The sequence below is a fragment of the Microtus pennsylvanicus genome, chromosome 7 (genome assembly GCF_037038515.1).
Source record: "Microtus pennsylvanicus isolate mMicPen1 chromosome 7, mMicPen1.hap1, whole genome shotgun sequence".
In the NCBI taxonomy this organism is placed as follows: Eukaryota; Metazoa; Chordata; class Mammalia; order Rodentia; family Cricetidae; genus Microtus; species Microtus pennsylvanicus.
Window position 1 is genome coordinate 23,707,023 of NC_134585.1, and position 21,263 is coordinate 23,728,285.

General features: G+C 44.5%; 1 protein-coding gene and 1 pseudogene across 8 annotated transcripts in view; both read right to left on the reverse strand.

Moving 5' to 3' along the window:
- Positions 1-21,263, reverse strand: part of Ascc1 (activating signal cointegrator 1 complex subunit 1) — an 89,495-nt gene that overhangs the window by 12,291 nt on the left and 55,941 nt on the right. For all 8 annotated transcript variants that reach the window (XM_075980201.1, XM_075980200.1, XM_075980199.1 and 5 more), the window contains one exon: positions 20,637-20,722. In XM_075980201.1, the coding sequence (XP_075836316.1) occupies positions 20,637-20,722 (86 nt within the window). The remainder of the gene's footprint in view (positions 1-20,636; positions 20,723-21,263) is intronic.
- On the reverse strand, positions 5,614-6,354 carry LOC142853676 (peptidyl-prolyl cis-trans isomerase A pseudogene; annotated as a pseudogene).

Sequence of the window (21,263 nt, forward strand, 5' to 3'; positions counted from 1 at the left end):
CAGCTCATTAACCCTTTAAACACTTGTTGTGATGAGAAACAGAGCTGAACTTAATTATTCTTACTTAAAAGATAAGAAACAGAGACGGGCTAGGACCACTAACTCTGAGATCAACTAACAGCTCCTAGTACCAGGCCTAGCATACTGGCCAGCAGAAGGCTGTGACCCTGAGGCAGTGTGCACGCTGTGGAGTAGATTAACAAATCTGTATCCAAGAATGCCAACCTGGGAGAAAATCCCACCTTTCGGCTATATGCATATGCTCACAGGCAAGCGTTCACTCATTTTGGGGCTGCTAGGGCTTGACTACAGAATGCCCTACAATACTTAGTCCTGAGCTGGTGGTGTCATTTTGGCAGGTCCTGGAAGCATCAGGAATATAGGGCCTAACAGGAAGACATTATTCGTGGTCCCTGGCCTCTTGCTTCATTCTGGTTCCTGCTCACCATGAAGTGAACATCTCAGTGACACGCCTCTGCTGCCATGATGCCTCACCATGGCCCAGAGTACAAAGCCAAGTACTGAACTGGGAACCAATGACATCACCATCAGAGTAATCATAAATTCCTCCCACAAGTTGTTTCTGTCAGGTACTGAACCGAAGTGATAATTAAAAAGCAAAAATCCCAACACCAAAAGTTGACATCGGAGAAGTGAAAGTCCTCTTCTGGAACTCACACTGTGGTTTGGAAACCTTTGGGACTGTTTGGGAGCCAAGTGGATTTGGAAGTGTTTGAAGAAGCAGGTACAAAAAGCTCAGAATGCTAGAAGCCCAGTATTATGGCTAATTCTGGTAGAAAAGTCAGCAGCCAAGGTTGAACTCAGGAGGTGTCAGACAGGAAGACCTTCAATAGGAACTGGAAGCCATTTGTGCTACATTCTGGCAAAGAACAACAACCTATGTCCTACAAGTTCATCAAAGGCTGAGTTTAAAAGCGGCAGGCTAACAAACCCAGCAGACATTTCAAGACAGTCTTGCATCCAGGTATGGCTGCTGGGTGCTTCTGACCAAGTTCATAGCCAGAATCAGAAGCGGAAAGAAGGGTCATTCATCACAGGGCAAGCCATATTCCCACACAGACACTCCTCTTCACCAAAAAAGAGAACATGGAAACTTCTTCAGGGTGGCGCTCAGTGATACAGAGTGCCTGGAGTGTTGGAGGCTGAGTGAGATCCCTTGCATGGAAAAATTCCTCGGAAGAGGACCTAGAAGGTTCTTAGGCAAACAAGGTCTTAATGCTTCCCCACCAATGAGCATAGGGCTAGTCTCTGTCACACATAACTACTTTTAAACAGAAAGGTATTTTATAAAGACACCCTATAGCTACGATAGGAAAAAAATGTTAAGTTACAGCTCCGAGTGCTGTGTGACTCAGTTTTCTGTTGCTGCGACACAAATCAACTTAAAGGCTGAAAGGCTTACTTGGCTCTTGGTCTCAGAGGTCTCGCAGCCTCAATGCGCTGAGCCTGTGGCAGCACACTGCACCTCATCTGATTGTGTGGCAGAGAAAATTTTACTCCATGGCATCCAGGAAGTGAAGGAAGTCAAGAAGGGACCAGGATCCCCAAATCCTTCTCTAAGCGTGCACCCCAATGACCCACTTCCTCTAAGTAGCCCCACCTCCTGAAGGCTCTATTTCCTCAATAGCACCACAGCTGAAAGACCAAGAATTTAACATATAGGAATGTGGGGGACATTCCAGACCCAAACTACAGGACACTCTGACTTACTATTACTCCCGGACAACAATCTCCATTAGATCGTTCCAGAAACAAATGAACGAGAGAACGAACAAACCCAGTTTCCTTGAAAGGGGAAAAAGAAAGTTTACTAGGAATCTTTACAGCTACTATCTGTCCACACGGAGCCACAATACTTCTCAAGACTGGAGCAGTAACATCTTCAGAATAAAAGGTCTTACTGTTGGCAAGGTTCTGTCATCTTTGAGTCATCTTCAAATACAGCCCTAACTCTGGGCATCCAGGCTACTTTTAATCTGAAACCCGACTGCAGTGATCAGCGGTGAGAGTCGATAACAACAGCTAATAATAGCCGATAAAAACAGGACGTGATGCTCTCACAGAAAGCCTGGGCACCTCAGCGCCAAGGAGCAAGGCCAAGGACATGGAAGAAGTGAATCCTAGCAGCAGGAGCCTCCATGAGCAAGTGCAAAAGGCTGTGTGCATGTTAGGGACGACCACACCCCTTCACCCTGTCAACATGCCCCTCCTGCTTTCTGTTCACCCAGGCAAACTACACCAAGGTGCTTCATGCCACTGACAGAATCCCCATCTCTACTGACAAGAAAGGCTTTCCTTGCAACAAGAGAAGAGGGACTTCCCTGTCATTCTGTTCCCCAGCCACCTGCAGGGCTCTGCTGGAATGTGCAAGAGGTTTGTTTATATATAGCCTGGCCCAGCCTAGGGAGGTGGCAAACAAGAGCGAGGGAGTGGAGACCATAAAACCTGCGAGTAATCGCTCAGGGTTGCACTTTTGGACGTCTGGCCTGCACCTCACTGCTGATGCAAGTATTATCAAGTTTAAGACTGCTGGTAAAGCCAAATGACCTATTAGAGAGTGAATTAAAACTGCTATATACAAACAGGATGCCAGACAGTTCTGCTGAGTACCTCAATATGCAAAATGCTAAGGGACTTCCCCTCCCTGAAGAGTGGGGGAGGAGGCAGAGACAGGAGGCTGTGCTGACAGGGCTGGAAAGCTGTGCTTGACTTCAGTGCAGGCCGCACATGGTGCCATTCGAGAACCAGCATCTGAGTGGGCCGATGGCAGCTCGATCTGTTGCCAAGTTTCCTTCCCAGAAAGCCCTGCCTTTAGGCATGGGTATTACTGCTTTACCACAGTAACCTGTCTGGTGGCTGCTGGCTGAGAGACTTCTCAGGCCTTAAGTCTACATACAACGTGCCAATCCCGAGGGTGGCTGCTCCCTCAGAGCCGACCCAGGTGATGTTCTGCAGATAGCTGCCCTGGGAAGAACTAGTGCTCCTTAAATTGTCACCACTCTCATTTTTTACTTCCTGTGTGGTCACCTTCCCGCAAACAGTACCTGTAGCTCACCGGTGCAGCAAGAGAAGGCCGACAGAAGGGAAGAGAGGTCAGCAGAAGAGAAGCCCTAGCTCTTGTCTCACAGGAGTTGGCAGCCTCAGTCATTTCTTAGTCTGGGGCTTTAGGGAGGTTAGGTATTCAAGCACTGACTGTTGGCTGTGTCAAACTGAGAAAAAGGAGATGAGAGAGGGGGAAAGAACTCAGACCCAGCCTACCTCCACTCCAACTTCTCCAACGAGGGGATAGTGTCCAAAAGTTAAAAGCAAATCAGATATCCTCAGGCAACAGAGCGTCTACATATGCACGAACAATAGCTGTCCAAATAATAGCTAGGCTAGGAACAGCTCCTCGCAAGATAGAAGGCAGACTGCCACATGCTATCAACTACGTTATTTTCACCTCGTTAGACAAGACAGAAGCCTCAGCCAGAGCCGCAGGAAACATGCCTTCAGTAGCATCACCCCTGCCTCACACATTGTGACACGCACTCATGTCTCCACGGTCCAGCTCAGACGGCCGCCTTCCCTCTGTGAAGGCGTGGCTGGATATCAGACAAGCAAAAGGCTTTTTGGAAGAAAGAACATTATCATGCCCAAGCATGCCTTGAGAGTTGAAAGCCATGACAATCTAAAAAACAGAGTAATTGGACTTCTGCTGGATTCCTAACCAGACTCTTTCTCCCTAGCTTTGAATTTCTGACAATAATGCTCAGCCCTGATTCTATATAGTTCGTGGCTGGGAGTCTGTCCTTTTTAAAGCCGTCACAGCCTCACAGTGCTACCCACTTCACCTGTTTTACTGTCAGCTCTCTAACATTTGGAACGATAATCAGATACCATCACCACAAGGCACCTACCCACCATTGCTTTCCTTCAGTCGAGAGTAGCGTGTGTGTGTGTGTGTGTGTGTGTGTGTGTGCGCGCGCGTGCGTGCGAGAGAGAGAGAGAGAGAGAGAGAGAGAGAGAGAGAGAGAGAGAGAGAGAAGGAGAGAGAGAAAGAGAGAGAGAGAGAGGGGTGTGTGATGGGATGTGTGTCTGTGTATGTGGTGATGTGGTATGCATGTGCATGTGTGTGCAGTGGGTGTGCATTTTAGGCTTGCAGGCCATGCCCAGGTGGAGTCCAGAGGTCAAAACTGGTTGTCATCTTTATCATTCTGTTTTCTCATTCCCCAGCACTATGAGTACAGGCACACACTACCATGCCCAGGTTTTATATGGGTGTTGAGAAATTGAACCCAGAGTCCTCCTACTAACACAGTGTGGTGGTTTGAAGAAAAAAATGTCCCCTAGTGGCTCATATATTTGAACACTTGGTACCCAGCTGAGGCACTATTCTGGTTAGGGAACTCTTAGGACATCTGGAACCTTGGTGTAAGAAGCACATCACTAGGCTTTGACAACTAGTAGTCTTGCCTCACTTCCAGCTTGCTCACTGTTTCCTGTGTGCACATGAAGTGTGACCAGCCGGCTTCCTACATGTATCCTCCACCACTATGGACTCCAGTCCTCCAGAACTGTGAGCCAAATAGACGTTCTTTTTTAAGTCTCTTCTGGACATGGCATTTCATCACAGCAGCAGGAGAGAACTAATAAACACAGCTAGCATCCAACCCACTGGGCCATCTCCCCAGTCTGTGCCCACATAGTAGTCTACTTCAAAGAGGATGTGTCCCACCATCGTCTCTGTGTCCGGATTTACATTCTGCTACAATGTCTCTCTCACATTGTAATTAAAACCACACAACTAATAACATTCAGTCATATAATAAGGAATGAAATTCTGGTACACGTCACATAGTGGATGAACCCCAAAACACACTCAATGAAATGAGCCACACAAAAGGACAAACCTGTAATTCCATCTATGAGGTACCTAGAATGGCCAGAATCATGCGAAAGGGAAGAAAGCAGGTTACCTGCAACTGCAAGGATGGGAATACATGGCTGCTGTCTACACAGTTTCAGCTTCTGGAAACAGTGGTCGGTTTCACAAACATGCCAGTTACACATATGCTGTTTATATTTTACAATGACTACAAAAACTACAGTGGAAGCTGAAGAGATGGCTCAGTGGGCAATGCTGTTTATGCTTGAGGACTGAGTTTGGATCCCCAGAACTTACATAAAGAAGCCAGATATGATAGGACACATCTGTAACCCCAGTGGTAGAGGAGGAAACAGGAGGATCCCTGTGGCTCATTGGCCAGCCAGTCTAGCAATTTGGTGAACTCTCAGTTTGGTAAAAGACCCTGTCTCAAAAAATGTTCTGCTCTTGCAGTGAACCAAGTTTTGGTTCCCAGCACCCACATGGTAGCTCATAACCATCTGTAACTCCAGTTCCAGGGAATCTGATGCCCTCTTCTGACCTCCACGGGTGTAGTGAGGAGGCGAGCAGGCCTGCTTTTTGAAGGAACAGCAGGCTGCGTTCCTGCCGCCCAGCTCCCAGCCTCCTGGCTAGCTTATGCCCAGAAATAACAACACACAAACTGTATTCATTTAAACACTGCCTGGCCCATTAGTTCTAGCCTCTTATTGGCTAACTCTCACATCTTTTTTTTTTACAGTTCTTACTTAGTTTTTATTCATAATCATAAACTTAACTCTGCAATCCAGCTAGACTTGAAGGGGAATGAGGAAAATATGGAACCCAAAGAACTTCAGTGACAGCAGAGATTACAGGGTACTCCAAGCAGATGGGGCTGGGGTGCTCTCCTAAGTTATAAAAGGAATGGTCTGGTGGGTAAGAAGCCCGCAAGTCAAAAGAATTAGAGTTGTCCACAGTCGGAAATGGTGATCTTCTTGCTGGTCTTGTCATTCCTGGACCCAAAACGCTCCATGGCTTCCACAATGTTCATGCCTTCTTTCACCTTCCCAAAGACCACATGTTTGCCATCCAGCCACTCAGTCTTGGTGGTGCAGATAAAAAACTGGGAACCGTTTGTGTTTGGTCCAGCATTTGCCATAGACAAGATGCCAGGACCTGTATGCTTCAGGATGAAGTTCTCATCCTCAAATTTTTCTCCGTAGATGGATCTGCCGCCAGTGCCATTATGGCATGTGAAGTCACCACCCTGGCACATGAATCCTGGAATAATCCTGTGAAAGGAAGAACCCTTATATCCAAATCCTTTCTCTCCAGTGCTCAGAGCATGAAAATTTTCTGCTGTCTTTGGAACTTTGCCTGCAAACAGCTCGAAGGAGATGCGGCCCAAGGGCTCGCCATCAGCCTCGATGTTGAAGAACACGGTGGGGTTGACCATGGCTGCAGCAAGCGGTGAGAGGGGACAGCGGCGTCTGCAAAGCCTAACTCTCACATCTTGATTAACCCATTTTTAATAATCTGTGTAGCACCACGAGATAGTGGCTTACCGGGAAAATTCTAACCTGCATCCATCTCAGAGAGGAGAGTTATGGCGTCTGACTCACTTCCTTTCTTCCCAGCATTCTGTCCTGTCTATTCCACCCACCTATGTTCTGACCTATCAGGCCAAGCAGTTTTCTTTATTAATTAACCAATGAAAGCAACAGATAGATAGAAGACACTCCTACATCACACGGGCATCAGGCACTTAGCGGGTACACATATGTATAGGTTTGCCATCCTCTGCCTCCTGAGTGCTAGGATTAAAGGCGTGCGCCACCACTGCCCAGCAAAATCTTTTTAAAAATAAATGAGGTGTAGCAGCTATCAAGTAAGATATTCAACATGAAATCTGACCTCCATATGCACATGTATCTACCCACCCACACAAGAATAAGTATGTATGTATACACAAACACTAACTACAATGATCTAAAGAGAGCCAAAACCAGACTCATTTCTTCAGCAAATAACACACAAAGGAAAATGAACAGATCCCTAGGCATGAATGCAGATGAGCATTTCCTCAGTAAGAACAGGTGCCCATTCAAAGAGCTCATGGGAATAAGCTCAGAGGACTGAATATTCATCCCCTTTCCTGGAATGCACCAAATAGGGACCCTGCTTAGCGCTGTACGCTTAGAAGACGTTCATGAAACATTACCACAGCAATGAGTCCAGGGACAGCAATGCCTACCTCTTGGTTTTGGTTTTGCACTTGCTGCCTTTGCCAAACTGTGGCCTATGTCCTGTTATTGTGGTAGCTAGACCCTACAAAACCTTGTCATCATCCCCCCGGGCCAAGAAAACACGGGGAAGGATTCCAACACCATTGCAAAGAGAAGTCACCAGTGACTGTGGAAAAGAGCCAAGGCAGGAGCAGCATCATGTGAGGAAAGACAGCCACAGAACAGTGAGGAGTATCTTTCCATCAAAAATCAGCTGCTGCTTGAATTTAGTTTCATTTCAATAACGGCTTCCCTCACTGACAGCTGCAGCTTCCGGCACCCTCATTAGTGTCTTCAGACTTCACTTTCCAGGCAACAGAACACACAGATTTAGAGTTTTTTTTGTTTTTTTTTTTTTTTGTGAAATGCTGTTGGATTTGGATGTTCCTCCTGTAAACAGCACACAGTAAGAGACCACACTGGAGTGCTTCAAGCTGCTATCCAGTTCTCCCTCAAGCACCTGTCAGGAGCCCTCAGACCCTCTAACATGAAGTGTACTTTTCGAGCATTGGGAAAAAGGCAACCCCCACCAATCATCCCCCACAGTCCTATTTTAATCATCAAGAATCGAGGTAGAGGGCCAGCAAGATGGCTCAGTGGGTAGACGCTTGCTGCCAAGCCCATGACCACGTTTATCATTAGCACAGCAAAGTAACCCCACCCGTAGCTTGACAAGTCACCCTGTCACAATCTCCTCCCCACACTCCACATTTTTCTGCTGTTTGTGCTAACGGTAAACGTGGCAGCCACTTGTAATTCCAGCACTCAGGAGGAAAGAAGGTGGGTTCAATCGCCAGTTTCCCAGTACCCTCCAAACAAACATGCTTACTAGAAATGAATCAAGTAAATGGAAATTCAATAGTACTCATTCACTGAATGTTTTTTATTAAATATTTATTAATTCATTACTATATCTTGAGGATCTGTTAAATATTCACATCAATAGCACTAATGAGGCAGAGGAAGTTCTCGCAAGTTTGAGGCCAGCAAACTGCAAGGTAAGATTCTGTTTTGTTTTTTAAAAAAGTGTGATATATCTAATAAATCAGAGTTGTACTGGGTGAGATGAAATATAATTAAACTAGGGGCTGCGAAGATAAGTTCATAAATTGCTTACCACACAAGCAGCGTCTGACTTCAGATCCCCAACACACACTCACACACGTGTACACACTAACAAATTTTTTAAAACCCAAAACCAGTTGTACAAAAGTTTTAACATACATTGTGAAGAACGACTGAGAAAGAGACCTGATATTGACCTCTGGCCTCCACACAAGCACACACACATACTTATGTACACACACACACACACACACACACACACACACACACACAGAGAGAGATAATTAACTAAACTCTAAATCCTAAGTCGGGATCAACAAACTTCTGTGAACGGCCAGATGGCCGCACACCCTTGGTCACAACAGTGCTACTGGTACACGTGACCGTGCTGTACTCCAGGACAGCTCTGCGAGGCCCACAGAAAGAGGCTCTGCTTTACAGTGCTGGAGACTGAGTCAAGGGCTCCCATATACAGCCGAGGGCTCTATCGCTGTGCCACACCCCTGCCCTCACAGGTTTGAGTTCCACATGATTTCCTCACATCCTTCAAGTCTTCCAATGTGTTCCACTTCCTGTTCTACACTGAAAACCACAGAGTCCATTCTTGGTCCAAGGACCCAACAACAGGTGGTGGGTCACACAGGGTCCTCAGACTCACTGCTGACTGCTGTCCCAAGTTCATGGCCCTAAGCACTTTTCAAAAGATGCACACGCTTGCAGACTTGCCCAAGCATAGAAAATTATTTTTCTTTCCATTTTTGGTTATTGAGGTAAGGTCTTCTTATGTAGCCCTAGTCAGCCTCTGGAGTGCTGAGATTACACACATATGTTTGCACGTGTACCTGAGCCATGATACATGTACGACATGGTGGCTAGAGGTCAACTGTGGAGCACGGTCTCCTCCCACCTTCTCTTGGGTTCTGGGGATTAAACTCAGGTCACCAGGCCTATACTACAAACGCTTTTCCTAAGGAGCCATATGCTGGCCCTGCTTCCATTTCTTAAAAGAAAATGAAATATATGAATGAAAGGTAGTGCTATCTTCTTGATAGCTCACTCTAATATGAGACACTTTGTTGCACAATTTGTTCATTGTTTTGTTGATATATAGTCTTGCTGTGTAGCTCAGGCTGGCTAAGAACTTTCAGTTGTCTTGCCTTGCCTCCCAAATGCTGGGATTGCGGACATGTTCTACCATACCTGGCCCTGGTTAATTTCTTCTGGCAATTCCTTTATTATTTTTTTTTAATTTCGGATTTTTGAGACAGGGTCTCACTATATAGCTTTGGCTGGCCTGGAGCTCACTATGTATCACTATGTAGACCAGGCTGGCCTTGAACTCACAGAGATCCAGCTACATCTGGGACTAAAGGTGAGCATCCCCATGCCGGAAGTACTTGTTTATTAAAGGTTCCCAGCTCCTGGATACATTCTAAGCTTTCCTTTTGCTTTTGTTTCTTTGAGTACAATCCAAAGTTGCCACTCTGCTGTGTCATGTCTTCATGAGTTGCTAGACATCTGGTTATTAGGAGTGGTTCCTTAATGCCTAGTTTGTATTGACGGCTTACTGGCCATGCTGGGGAGAAAAGTTCATTGAGAGAAGAGACGGTCCATTTTTCCAGACAGGAATTTCATTTGCTATTGCTGTAGATCTGGGGACACTACTGTCCAAAATCCCCTGACATGAGCTGAAGACCTCAAGGTCTCCATGTCTTCTTTTAGAACCAAATAACAAATTCATTACATTTTTTGCTTTGTATTTTAAGATGGTGCCTCACTATATAGCCCAGGCTAGCCTTGACCTCATGATATAGCCCAAGGGGACCTTAAACTGATACAATCTTCCTGCCTTAGTCTCTCAGCTGCTGAGATAGCAAGACCAGCTCAAATAATTTTTGCACTTTCTAAGGATCTTCGTTGCCAATTTTCACTCATTTTTTTTCCCTTTTGCTCCGATTTTCTTGATTTCTCTTCCAACCCCTGATGGAACATAGTGTATACGCTCTCTCTTTCTCTTTTTAATAACATCTTATTTTTATACACAAGAAAATCCTCCAGAGAGTCATTTCTCTCACGCCTAGGTCATGTGACTGTCATGTGGCTGCTTGAGATAGCACAGACAGAAGCTATTCCTAAGCAGGAGTGTGTCCAGTGAGTTGCATTTGGTGTAGAAGCGGGAAGAGCCTGCCGTGTGAGCTCCAAGTCCGACAGACGGGAACTCTGGAACTACTCAACAAAGGTAGGAAAGTTGTGAGTCACAACAGGGGCAACTATGGGGCCTTAGCATCGAAGATAGGAAACAACCACCAGCCAGGGAGAACCTTCAGAACTCATCAACACGTCCACTGCAGTTTCAAAGGGCATTTGCTTTATCACAGTGATCTTCCTTTTCCTAGCAGAATTTAGTCATTATGTGTGAAATCAATAATGACAATTTACAAAAAAAAAAAATAGATGACAGACGTGACATCTGCTTTGAGACTTTACTAAGATAAAAAATGTCACCTCCGAGGGGCTCGAGACACAGCTCAGGTTGTAGAGTTCTAGTCTAACTGGCAAACAGCTGTGCATTCCACCCCAGAACGTTACCAAGGGTAGGGGCGCACACCTGTAATCCCAGCACGTTACCAAGGGTAGGGGTGCACACCTTAATCACAGCACTTGGAAGGTGGAGGCCAGAGGATCTTGGCTACATACTGGAGTTTAAGGCCAGTCTGGTCTAAATCAAACTCTGTTTCGAAACAACAATGAAGTCACAGGCAGCAAAGATGATGCCATATGCAGCATGAATCTGGAGACTGTGACTTAGCCCAAGTGCAGCTGGCAGCTGCTCATCCTCCTCTACTGCAATGGATTTAGTGATTAGTCAAGGGTTAGTCAAGCTTTCAGAAAAGTTTGAGGTTTGAGGGGGAAAAAATTAAAAAGCCAAATAACAAAAAAAAAAAAAAAAACCAAAACAGTTTTCAGGGGCAGTAATACTAGAGCTGAGAATTCAATTGTACAAAACTATATAATAAATACAATTCTTCAAGTAGGAGAATATACTTTCTAGTGCTTTTTTGCAATCAACATTTTATGTATTTATGTTTATTTATGTGAGACAGGGTCTCACAAGCTGGCCTCACACTTGTTCATCCCGTCTCTGCCTCACAAGTGCTAAAATTACAGGCATGCCCCGCCACACCTGGCTCATAGGGTACCAGGGAGCAAATCTAGCAAGGTCAGGCAAGCATCTACCAACTGAGATATAGCTCTAGCCCTCAATAAACAATTTTCCCCCAGACAGGGTTTCTCCATGTGTCCCTGGCTGTCCTGTAGACCAGGCTGACCTCGAACTCACAGAGATCCACCTGTCTCTGCCTCCTGAATGCTGGGATTAAAGGTATATGTCACAGCACAGCAAACTTTTAAAAACAAAAAAAAAAAAAAAAAAAACTTGGAAACTTCTGGGTTTTGGTCCACCACCAAAGAGTTAAGCAGTCAACCTTCCATACTAAAGACAAGTAAGAGCCAGCAAGACAGCTCAGCAGATAATAAAAGTTCTTGCCTTGCGAGCCTGAAAACCCGAGTTCAACAGCTGGCTCCCAGTCAGTGAAGGAAACCAATTCTGGAAAGATGTCCATGGACTGCCACATGCACACCATGACTCATGTTACCTATACTCACCTTTCTCTCTCTGTCTCTCTCTCTCTCTGTCTCTCTCTCTCTGTCTCTCTCTCTCTCTCTGTCTGTCTGTCTCTCTCTGTCTCTGTCTGTCTGTCTCTCTCTCACACACACACAAATACACAAATAAGTAAAATTAACTAAAAACAAGTAGAACTCTCAATAGACCCAAAAGTCAGTAACTCTCCTTAGACCTACTATGGATGTGCGGTTGCAAAGAATTACAAACAATATCAAGGAGGAAAAGCTCAGGAAAATGAGCTGTAACTGACAGCCTGTTGGAGGTGCTGTGTGGAGTCTGAGAGCTGAAGAACAGGGGCAAACAATGCTGTGTGTGGTGGCTGGGGCACGATCAAGAGTTCAAGGTCAGCCTGAGCTACTTAGGGAGCTACTATCTCATAAAACACTGAAGCCCAGAACAAATGGACTTTACAGCTACCATACTTAATAGTGAGAAACGTGACGTTCTCCTGCTAAGTCAGGAACAAGGCAAAGATGTCCCTGTCACCCCTGCTTCTCAGACCCATACACAAAGTCTCAGCTAAGAAATAAGAGAGAAAATAAAAGAAATACATATTTGGAAGGAAGCAATATAACTGTCTTTTGTCACAGACGACATGATGGTCTAGGACCTAGACTCTAGGTAAAAAATCCAAAAGCTGGACATGGTAGTGCATGCCTCAACCCCAGCATTCAGGAGGCAGGTGAGTCCAACCTGGTCTACATAGCAAGCACAGTGGTGCCACACACCTTTAACCCTAGGACTCGGGAGACAGAGGCAGGCAGATTTCTGAATTCGAGGTCAGCCTGGTCTATACAATGAGATGTAGGACAGCTACATAGATCAGGTCTCAAAAAGAAAAAAAAAACCAAAACCTCTCTTAGACTTAGTAATAATCTATCAAGATAGAAGAGTAATAAACAAAACTCATTTTTATCAATGAACAATCAGAATTTGACATTAAAAATAGAGGCTGGAAACTGGGTGGCAGTGGTGGAAGTCTTTAATCCCAGCAGTTGGGAGGCAGAGGCAAGGGGATCTCTAGTTCCAGGCTAGCCAGGGCTACACAGAGAAACCCTGCCTTGAAAAAACAAAAAGGGGAGAAGTAGGGAAATGCGGCTGGAGAGATGGCTCATCAGTTAAGAGCTTGGCTATTCTTCCAGAAGACCGGGTTTCAATTCCCAGCAACTACATGGCACCTCGCAACCACCCATAATTCCAGTTCTGTGGGATTCAACACCCTCTTCTGGCTTCCCAGGGCACCAGGAATGCATGTAGTACACAGGCATACATGCTGAAAAAATATTCACAAAAATAAAATAAATATAAGTAAGTCTTTTTAAAGTTAAAAAATTAAAAGTGTAGCATCATCTATACTCATACCCTAAAAGGAAAGATATAAAACTAACAATGAAGTAATATCTTCCTGAGGAGAACCACAAAACTCTATTTAAAAAAAAATAAAACAACTAAAGAATTCATGAATACATCCAACTTAATCTATTGATTTAAAACAACCTCAATCAAACCCCCAGGATGGTGTGGGAGGTCATTCTATATATGTGTTGCTTTTATTGGTTAATAAATAAAGAACACTGCCTTGGCCTGTGATAGGGTGTTGGGGGTGGACAGGGATGGGAGACTATACTGAATGCTGGGAAAATGAAGGCACAGTCAGGAAGATGCCATGGAGCCGCCAGAGGAGAAAGACGCAAGCCACCAGCCAGAACCTTGCTGGTAGGCCACGAGCCTTGTGGAAAAATATAAAATAATGGAAATGGGTAAACTAAATATATAAGAGCTAGCTAGCAATACGCGTAAGCTATTAGCCAAGGAGTGATTTAATTAATATAGTTTATGTATGATTATTCAGGAGTTTGGGTGACCGGGAAATGAACAAGCAGCCTTCTACTACACCAGGAAAAAAAAATGATCCTATGGCTATCAACAGATTTTAAAGTTTATTTAGAAAGAAAAACAAAACAAAATAGCCAAATCAATACCAAAATCACTCAAAGGACTGATACTATCTAACCTTAAAACCTATTATAAAGGTAGAATAATAAGGCAGTGGGGTCTTGGGTGAAAAAAAAAAAGCAGTAAATGGACCAGCACATCTGGCATAGCTTGGTCCTGGAAACCTACCTGGGGCAATGAAGAAACAGAGGAAGGACAACACACAGACGCACCTACAGGAAAGCTGGGATGAGTGGGCTGTGGTTTATTACCTGCAGTGTGAGAAGAAAGGCTAGTCTCTACAGGGGAGTCTCTACAGGGGAGCAGGCTATGTTGTGGTCATCTGGGAAGCGGAAACAGTGGATGCTAGTTTTTTAATATACTGCCAACATCCATACACAGGAGGAAAGGTTTGCTGATTCCCAAGGGTCTGAGGCACTGGTCCTTGTTAATAATATACATTCACACTGGGTGGTGGTGGCGCACGCCTTTAATCCCAGCACTCGGGAAGCAGAGACAAGCAGATCTCTGTGAGCTCGAGACCAGCCTGGTTTACAGAGTGAATTCCAAGACAGACTCCAAAGCTACACAGAGAAACCCTGTCTCAAAAACAAACAACCCAAACAAACAACCAAGCTAACAAAATACACATTCACTCAGGCTTCAGCTCCACACATGGAATAGAACAGAGGACTCAGAAATAAACCCACATAAATACAATCAACTCACCTTTAATAAGGGAGCAACAGCAAAACCCTGTCTTGAAAACAAACAAACAAACAAACAAACAAACAGATAAGGGAATGACAGCCACAATACGGGGCAAAACTCAATTTGAGCAACCAGACATCCATCAGCAAGACAATTCCATCACAAATGAGTCAAAAGAGCTGAACAGAAACCACGAAAGAGGATATGCATGGCCAGGAAGTACCTGAAAAGATGTTCAACACTGTGTGGTGTAGCGAACTGAAAATTAAGATAACTGGGTACTGTTATGTTCCTGTCAGAAGGGCCAAACGCAGGCAGGCAAGAGGGCTTAGTGGGCAAAGGCACGAGCTGGGGAAGCCTGAGGGACACCTGGGTCCCACAGCAAATGAGAACTGACCCCTGGATGTTGCCAATGCCCTCCATATGTGCACTGTGATATATGCTTGCTCACTCGTGCGCTCTCTCTCTCTCTCCTCTCTCAATAAAATTTGAAAAGAAAAATATAAATAAAAAAAAGGAATGGGCTAAGTTCCAAACACTGAAAATACCAAATGTAACAAGGACACAGAATCACAGGAACTCTCAGTCACTGCTGTGGGAAAGCTCAATGGTACAGCCACCATGAAAGACAAATAGGTATTAAAAAAAAAAATTAAGCATACTCTTTCCACATGATCCAGCCACTGTGCTCTTTGCTATTTATCCAAACAAGATAAGAACTTAAATTCCCACCTGAACTAGCACACAGACACTCATAGCTTTATTTATAACTGCCAAAACTTGGAAGCAATCAAGAAGTCCTTCAGCAAGGTGACTGAGAAAAATGGGCACCCAAACAACAGCACCATTTAGTACTAAGAAATGCGCTCTGAGCCACAATGAGGCATGAATGAAGAAGGGCTGAGAGACGGCTGAGTGGTTGAGCACTACTTGCTCTTTCAGAGGAGCCGAATTTGATTTCCAACACCCACACGAGAGCTCACAACTGTCTGTAACTCCAGTTCCAGGCAAGACAATGCTCTTTTCTGACATCTGAGGGCACCAGGCATGCATATAGAACTCAGACATATATGCAGGGAAAATACTCATTCACAAAATTTTAAAAAATATGAAAAAGAAATGGCATGAAGGAAGCACATGAAAGCACCTTGCTGTGCGAAGCAAGCTAATCTGGGAAGGCTGTGATTTCTACTGCAGGATGGTCTGGAGATAGTCGGGGGGCTGGGGGGCCGAGGAATGAAAAGGAAGGACAGTGCCAGTGAAGCCTCTTTCCTGGAAATACTAAAAACTAAATTATGTCTATCCCCTCAAGACACACTAACCAAAGAGCCAGTCAGGGAGTGTGGCATGGTGGCATGTTCCACTTCCTGACTTGTCCAGTAGCTATACTGTTTCTATGATTCTGTCAAATAGTACATATATACTTTGCCCATGTACATTTTCAGGAAAAAAATTAGAACAAACTGTCTTTATGAAAAGCTCTCTAAGTAAAGCTGACTGACTACCTCATTGAAACACTCAGTCTGCAGTATGCACACACGGGTGAGCAGTCAGTCTGTGCCCTCAGTCTCTGAGCGGAGGGCCTTACAGACTGATTCCACTGCACCAGGATCCGTCCCAAGTCCCTCAAGCACAAGGCCATTTGCCTCACTGTCAGGGGCTGGCCACTGATGACCAATCATTTCCCTTAGTGCCTGCTACGTCTTCAGATTGGCCGTGTTTCTCCAGCTACACAGCACTCACAGCCAATGGCTACATGAACGGCATCTTTCCTGCTACCTCTTAGAAGAGGAAACTCTCAGGGAACATCAGCCTACTAATTTGGCCTGGGCCATTTTCACTAATGCATCTCCTTTTGGAGCTGTCAGCCTGCCATAAAAACACCATAATTGACTGTGTTTGCTCCTTTTCTGCTTTGAATAACACAGCAGAATAATCCTTTGTCAATCCCTCCTTCAAAGTCTTTCTTAGGGAAATCTTATTTTAACCATGAAAAACCAGACACTAGTCTATTACAGCTGCTTCAACTCTTACAAGAGCTGTACAAAAGAAAAAAGTGCCTTCTACCTCCAAAAGCCATTAGCGACTTTCTTCTTACTAATAAGACACCCAGAACACATACTATTTCACAGAACCAAAAGGACCAATTTCCTCCTGGAGCGGAGCAGTAATCGTCAGGCACTCATTAAATTACAGCAATGAGAGATGGCTTTTTCCTGATACGTTTCCTGATGAATAGCTGAGCAGCTTGGCTTTTCCCAAGGCTGCCTCCCACAGACACTCCAGATCCTGTCTGCACAGGTAAGCCTGGGCTCCTCAGTATCCAACACGGCAAACCTTTCTGTTTACTCCAGTCAGTGCCTCTTTAACTTTGGAGCCTGTCCTGGAACTAGCTCTTGTAGACCAGGCTGGCCTCGAACTTACAGAGATCCACCTGCCTCTGCCTCCCGAGTGCTGGGATTAAAGGCATTTTTAAAAAATATTAATCTTGAAATCCATGAGATAGCTCATTCCACAAAAGCACCTGCCACCAAGTCTGACTACCTGAGTCTGATCCCTGGGACCTACACGGTAGAAGGAAGGAATCAACTCACACAAGATGTCCTCTGGTCTCCACATGCTTGTGTGCATGTAATATAAAATCCAAAATAAGCCCATGCCTTTAATGCAGTACTTGGGAGGCAGAGGCAGGCTAATCTCCATTAGTTCAAGACCAGCCCGGACTACACATAGAGTTCCAAGCGAGTCAAGTTTACATAATGAGACCCCATCTCAAAAAACAAAAATTAAAAGAATAATTTCATCATTAAAATATAAAATCAACTGATTTTCTAAATATTTTCTTTCATTTCAAGGGCTTCAGAGAACATGGGTTCTCATATTCTAGTTGGCACAGCAGTTCCAAAAGGTAGCCTACCACAGTTACATAGGGTGTATTATGCTGAGGTTGTGACAATTACACCCACAGTTGCCTTGGTTTTAAAAGAGATTTAATTCCCTTGATTGACCCACAGATCAAAGATTCTATTTTCTGTAACTAATGATTAAGGAGAAAATAAGAGAAATTACAGATATTAGCAGATACTCTGCCCCCTGCTCAAAGGCACTTACTTTTCTTCAGCACCTCAGCCTACGATGTCATGTAGGAACTGTCCACTACCCTCTGACCCCTCAGAGGCAGGAGCTCCCAAGGGCAGGGACTGAATGCTACCTGCTGTCTCACCTTCATAGTCAAGAGTGTTTCTCTTAATGCTGGTATACTCAACACGGAAGTCTGATTGTTATTCTTATTCTGGTGCTGGCGCTTGAACACATACAGCATCAGGCTTACACTAAGCATGCATTCTACCACTTGAGCTATACCCCGAGCCCCAAAAATCTGGCTCTTAGTTACAGTTTTAGATCAGCTGGTGAACCTGCTGCCTTGCCATCTGTGAGTTTTACTCAGGCATTACTCTGATTCTGAGCAGATATAACCTCGAATATCTCATGAAGTCCACCTAAATACAGATTTCCCTTGCACAAAACTGCAGAACAATGATAAACCTGAGAGTTCTGAGTGTTCTGTGGATTCTAGTTTATACCATAAACCAAAATTCCTTTTGGCAAGTCTAACCACAGTGAGTCCTGTGTTAGAGATTCAAATGAGGAATGACACTAAATGGCCTCCAATCACTCACTCACTGGCCCCCTCTCTAAAACTGATGAGGCATGAATAAGGGTACTGTGGCAGAGTGGCACAAGTTAACACTAGAGGGCGCTACACTCGTATTAGTACAGGGGGTTCAGGTCAAGAAATCTCAAGAAAAACATCTCTCTCTTCCCAGGTTTAAGGTACTGGAGACAGAACCTGGGGCCGTGAGTGTGCTAGACAAGCATTCTACCACAGGAATGCACCACCACCCCTCACTAGAAGCTTCTCATTCATGATGTAGCTTTGCAGGCGAGAGACAAGCTGATGAATTCAGCTATGATTAGCATTACCATTCTTCTACAGGACTCAAATGTTTCTTTCCTCCATTTCTTTGGTTTGGGAATTTTCCATTCATTGCTCTTATTTGCTTCTTTGGTTTTTTGAGACAGGGTCTATGTAGCCCAGGCAGACCTCAGACTCACTATATGGGAATGGGCATTCTGAGGCCCTGAGGTTTCTCCCTTCATCTCATAAAAGGGGAAATTACAGGCTTAACCCACTTTGTTACTTTGCTTTTTGTTGTTGTTAGCTTGATTTATTTTTATTGTCATTGCTTTTTGAGACAGTTAGCCTTGGCTGTCCTGGAGCTAGCTCTGTAGACCAGGCTGGCCTTGAAATCATAGAGAACGTCCTACTTCTGCCTCCAGAGTACCAGGATTAAAGGCATGTACCACCACTTCCCACTGAAGTTTTTTCTTTTAAAAGAAGAATGGAGGATCCCAGCACTCGGGAGGCAGAGGCAGGCAGATCTCTGTGAGTTCGAGACCAGCCTGGTCTACAAGAGCTAGTTCCAGGACAGGCTCCAAAGCCACAGAGAAACCCTGCCTCGAAAAACCAAAAAAAAAAAAAAAGAAGAAGAAGAAGAAGAATGGAGGGCTGGAGAGATGGCTCAGTGGTTAAGAGCATTGTCTGCTCTTCCAAAGGTCCTGAGTTCAATTCCCAGCAACCACATGGTGGCTCACAACCATCTGTAAAGAGGTCTGGCGCCCTCTTCTGGCCTTCAGGCATACAGACAGAATATTGTATACATAATAAATAAATAAAAATAATAAATATGAAGAATGGAGAGAGCAATCTTTAGGAAAGGCTTAATGCCAACTTGGTATTCTCGGAATTAAAAGGAAACACAAACAGCCTATGATATAAGCCAATGAGAGGAGCATTTTGGGAAGAACCCTTGGGCTGCTCAGTCTGTCCAGGGGTAAGGTAAAGATATTAGAGAAAGGGGAAGAACCAGCACACTGAAGATGAAGCGGCTTTGACCACTGTTACACGCTATGGTGGCTGATCTCAACTACATCTGCAATCAACTAAAACCAAAGCAACCGGGGCACCAGTGAGGGGTTTTTCTTGACTGGCTCATCTGAGATGGGAATACCCACTGTAAATCCAGACCATTTAAAGTGATAAAACCCACCCTAAATCTGGGCCACAACTTCCTGAGTCAGACTATATAAAGAAATGGAGAAGGAAGTGCTGTTCTTTGCCTGCTTGCCCCTCACTCTTGATGGCAAGTTCATCCCTTCTCTACTGTCAGAGCCCACCTCTCTGGGGTTCCAGTGAAGACCAGCTGAGACGTTTGAGCTTTATAGACTTTCCATCAAGTGACAGCAAGCTGGACTAGCTGGACCACAGCCTGTAAGCAATTCTAATAAATGCCCCTTTTAATATACACATTCATTTTATCAATTCTGTTCCTCTAGAGAACCCTGACTAACACTCTAACTCTGGAAAACATTCTTGGCCATGAAATTGTATGAACTAAACCATCCATAACAAAGGAATCATTGAAAGCTGTTTCTCTTTGCCCAGAGGAACAATGGCATGCTAACCTAACAGAGCGACTATACAGATAGCGTGCAGGAGACAGAGAGCTGCAGGACAGAACTCCTTGCATTTCTATTTCCTGGGTTAATGTGATTCAGAAGAGCAGGGCTTAGCAGTTGGACACTGACTCTCTACTTTTAGGACACAGACGCTCCTGAGTAAAAATAGACAGACAGTAACCTTGGAGAGCAACTTTGTGAGTGAAGAGAAAAAATGTACTAGATCAAAACAAATTTTTTCACGTTTAAAAAAAAAATGCAAACTCAAACCTCTAGAGAATAAAGTAAAACTCACTAGCTTCAAATCCAGTATCAAAGTAGCTGGGAAATGTTACTTTCTTAAATCATGAATTTCAAGTACTCTAGAGGCACCAAGAGGAAGCGTGGATGGATGGATGGATGGATGGATGATGTATGGATCTCCCCCTACATCTCTCTCTCTCTCTGACATTAAAACATTTAGTCATCCTTTCAGGAAAAGTAGGAAAAGTGTTAAAAGGTGCATCTTGCTTCCTCCCTCACTTAGGTGTGACCAAAAGACTTCCATGGCACTATGCGCCATACTGACCTTTAAGATGTTTCGGCCATCAAATGATTCTCTTTCCTTGAAGATGTATTTGCCATCTGGTGTGTAGAGATTGTATCTGCCTTCAGCTGTAAATAATCCAAAGACAATATGAGAGGAACATGAGAAGTGTGTTTGTGCCCACCCCCTTGAGTATCCATAGGCCACAGGCCGACTAGGAAACTTCCACCTCCTGCTAGACGGCAGCACGAGGTGGGAGGAAAAGCAGCTAACATTCAAGAAATGAGGCTTCCTGGGCTGCAGACACCAACTCCTTCCCTTTATTTTCATTCATTCGGCATTCTCCAAGCCCTACCTGTATGCACTGGGCAACTAACGAGCTCTTCCTGAATCTCAGTTCTCCACCAATAAAGTCAGAGGTTGAGACGAAGTCACGCCAGACTTCTACAACTCCAAAATAAATGTCATGTGATTTTAATTACGTTAAAATACACAAAAGTTGGCATACAAACTATTCAAAGTTGAACGTGTCCAGGATTTGGGTATACTTAAGGACTATCTCCAAATGGGGTACCAATAAAGATATCCTTACATTCTACATGGGAAGGCAGCAAGCCCATGACCTTGGCCTAAACAAAAATGTGCTCTAGCTGACTAAGTTAATTTAGG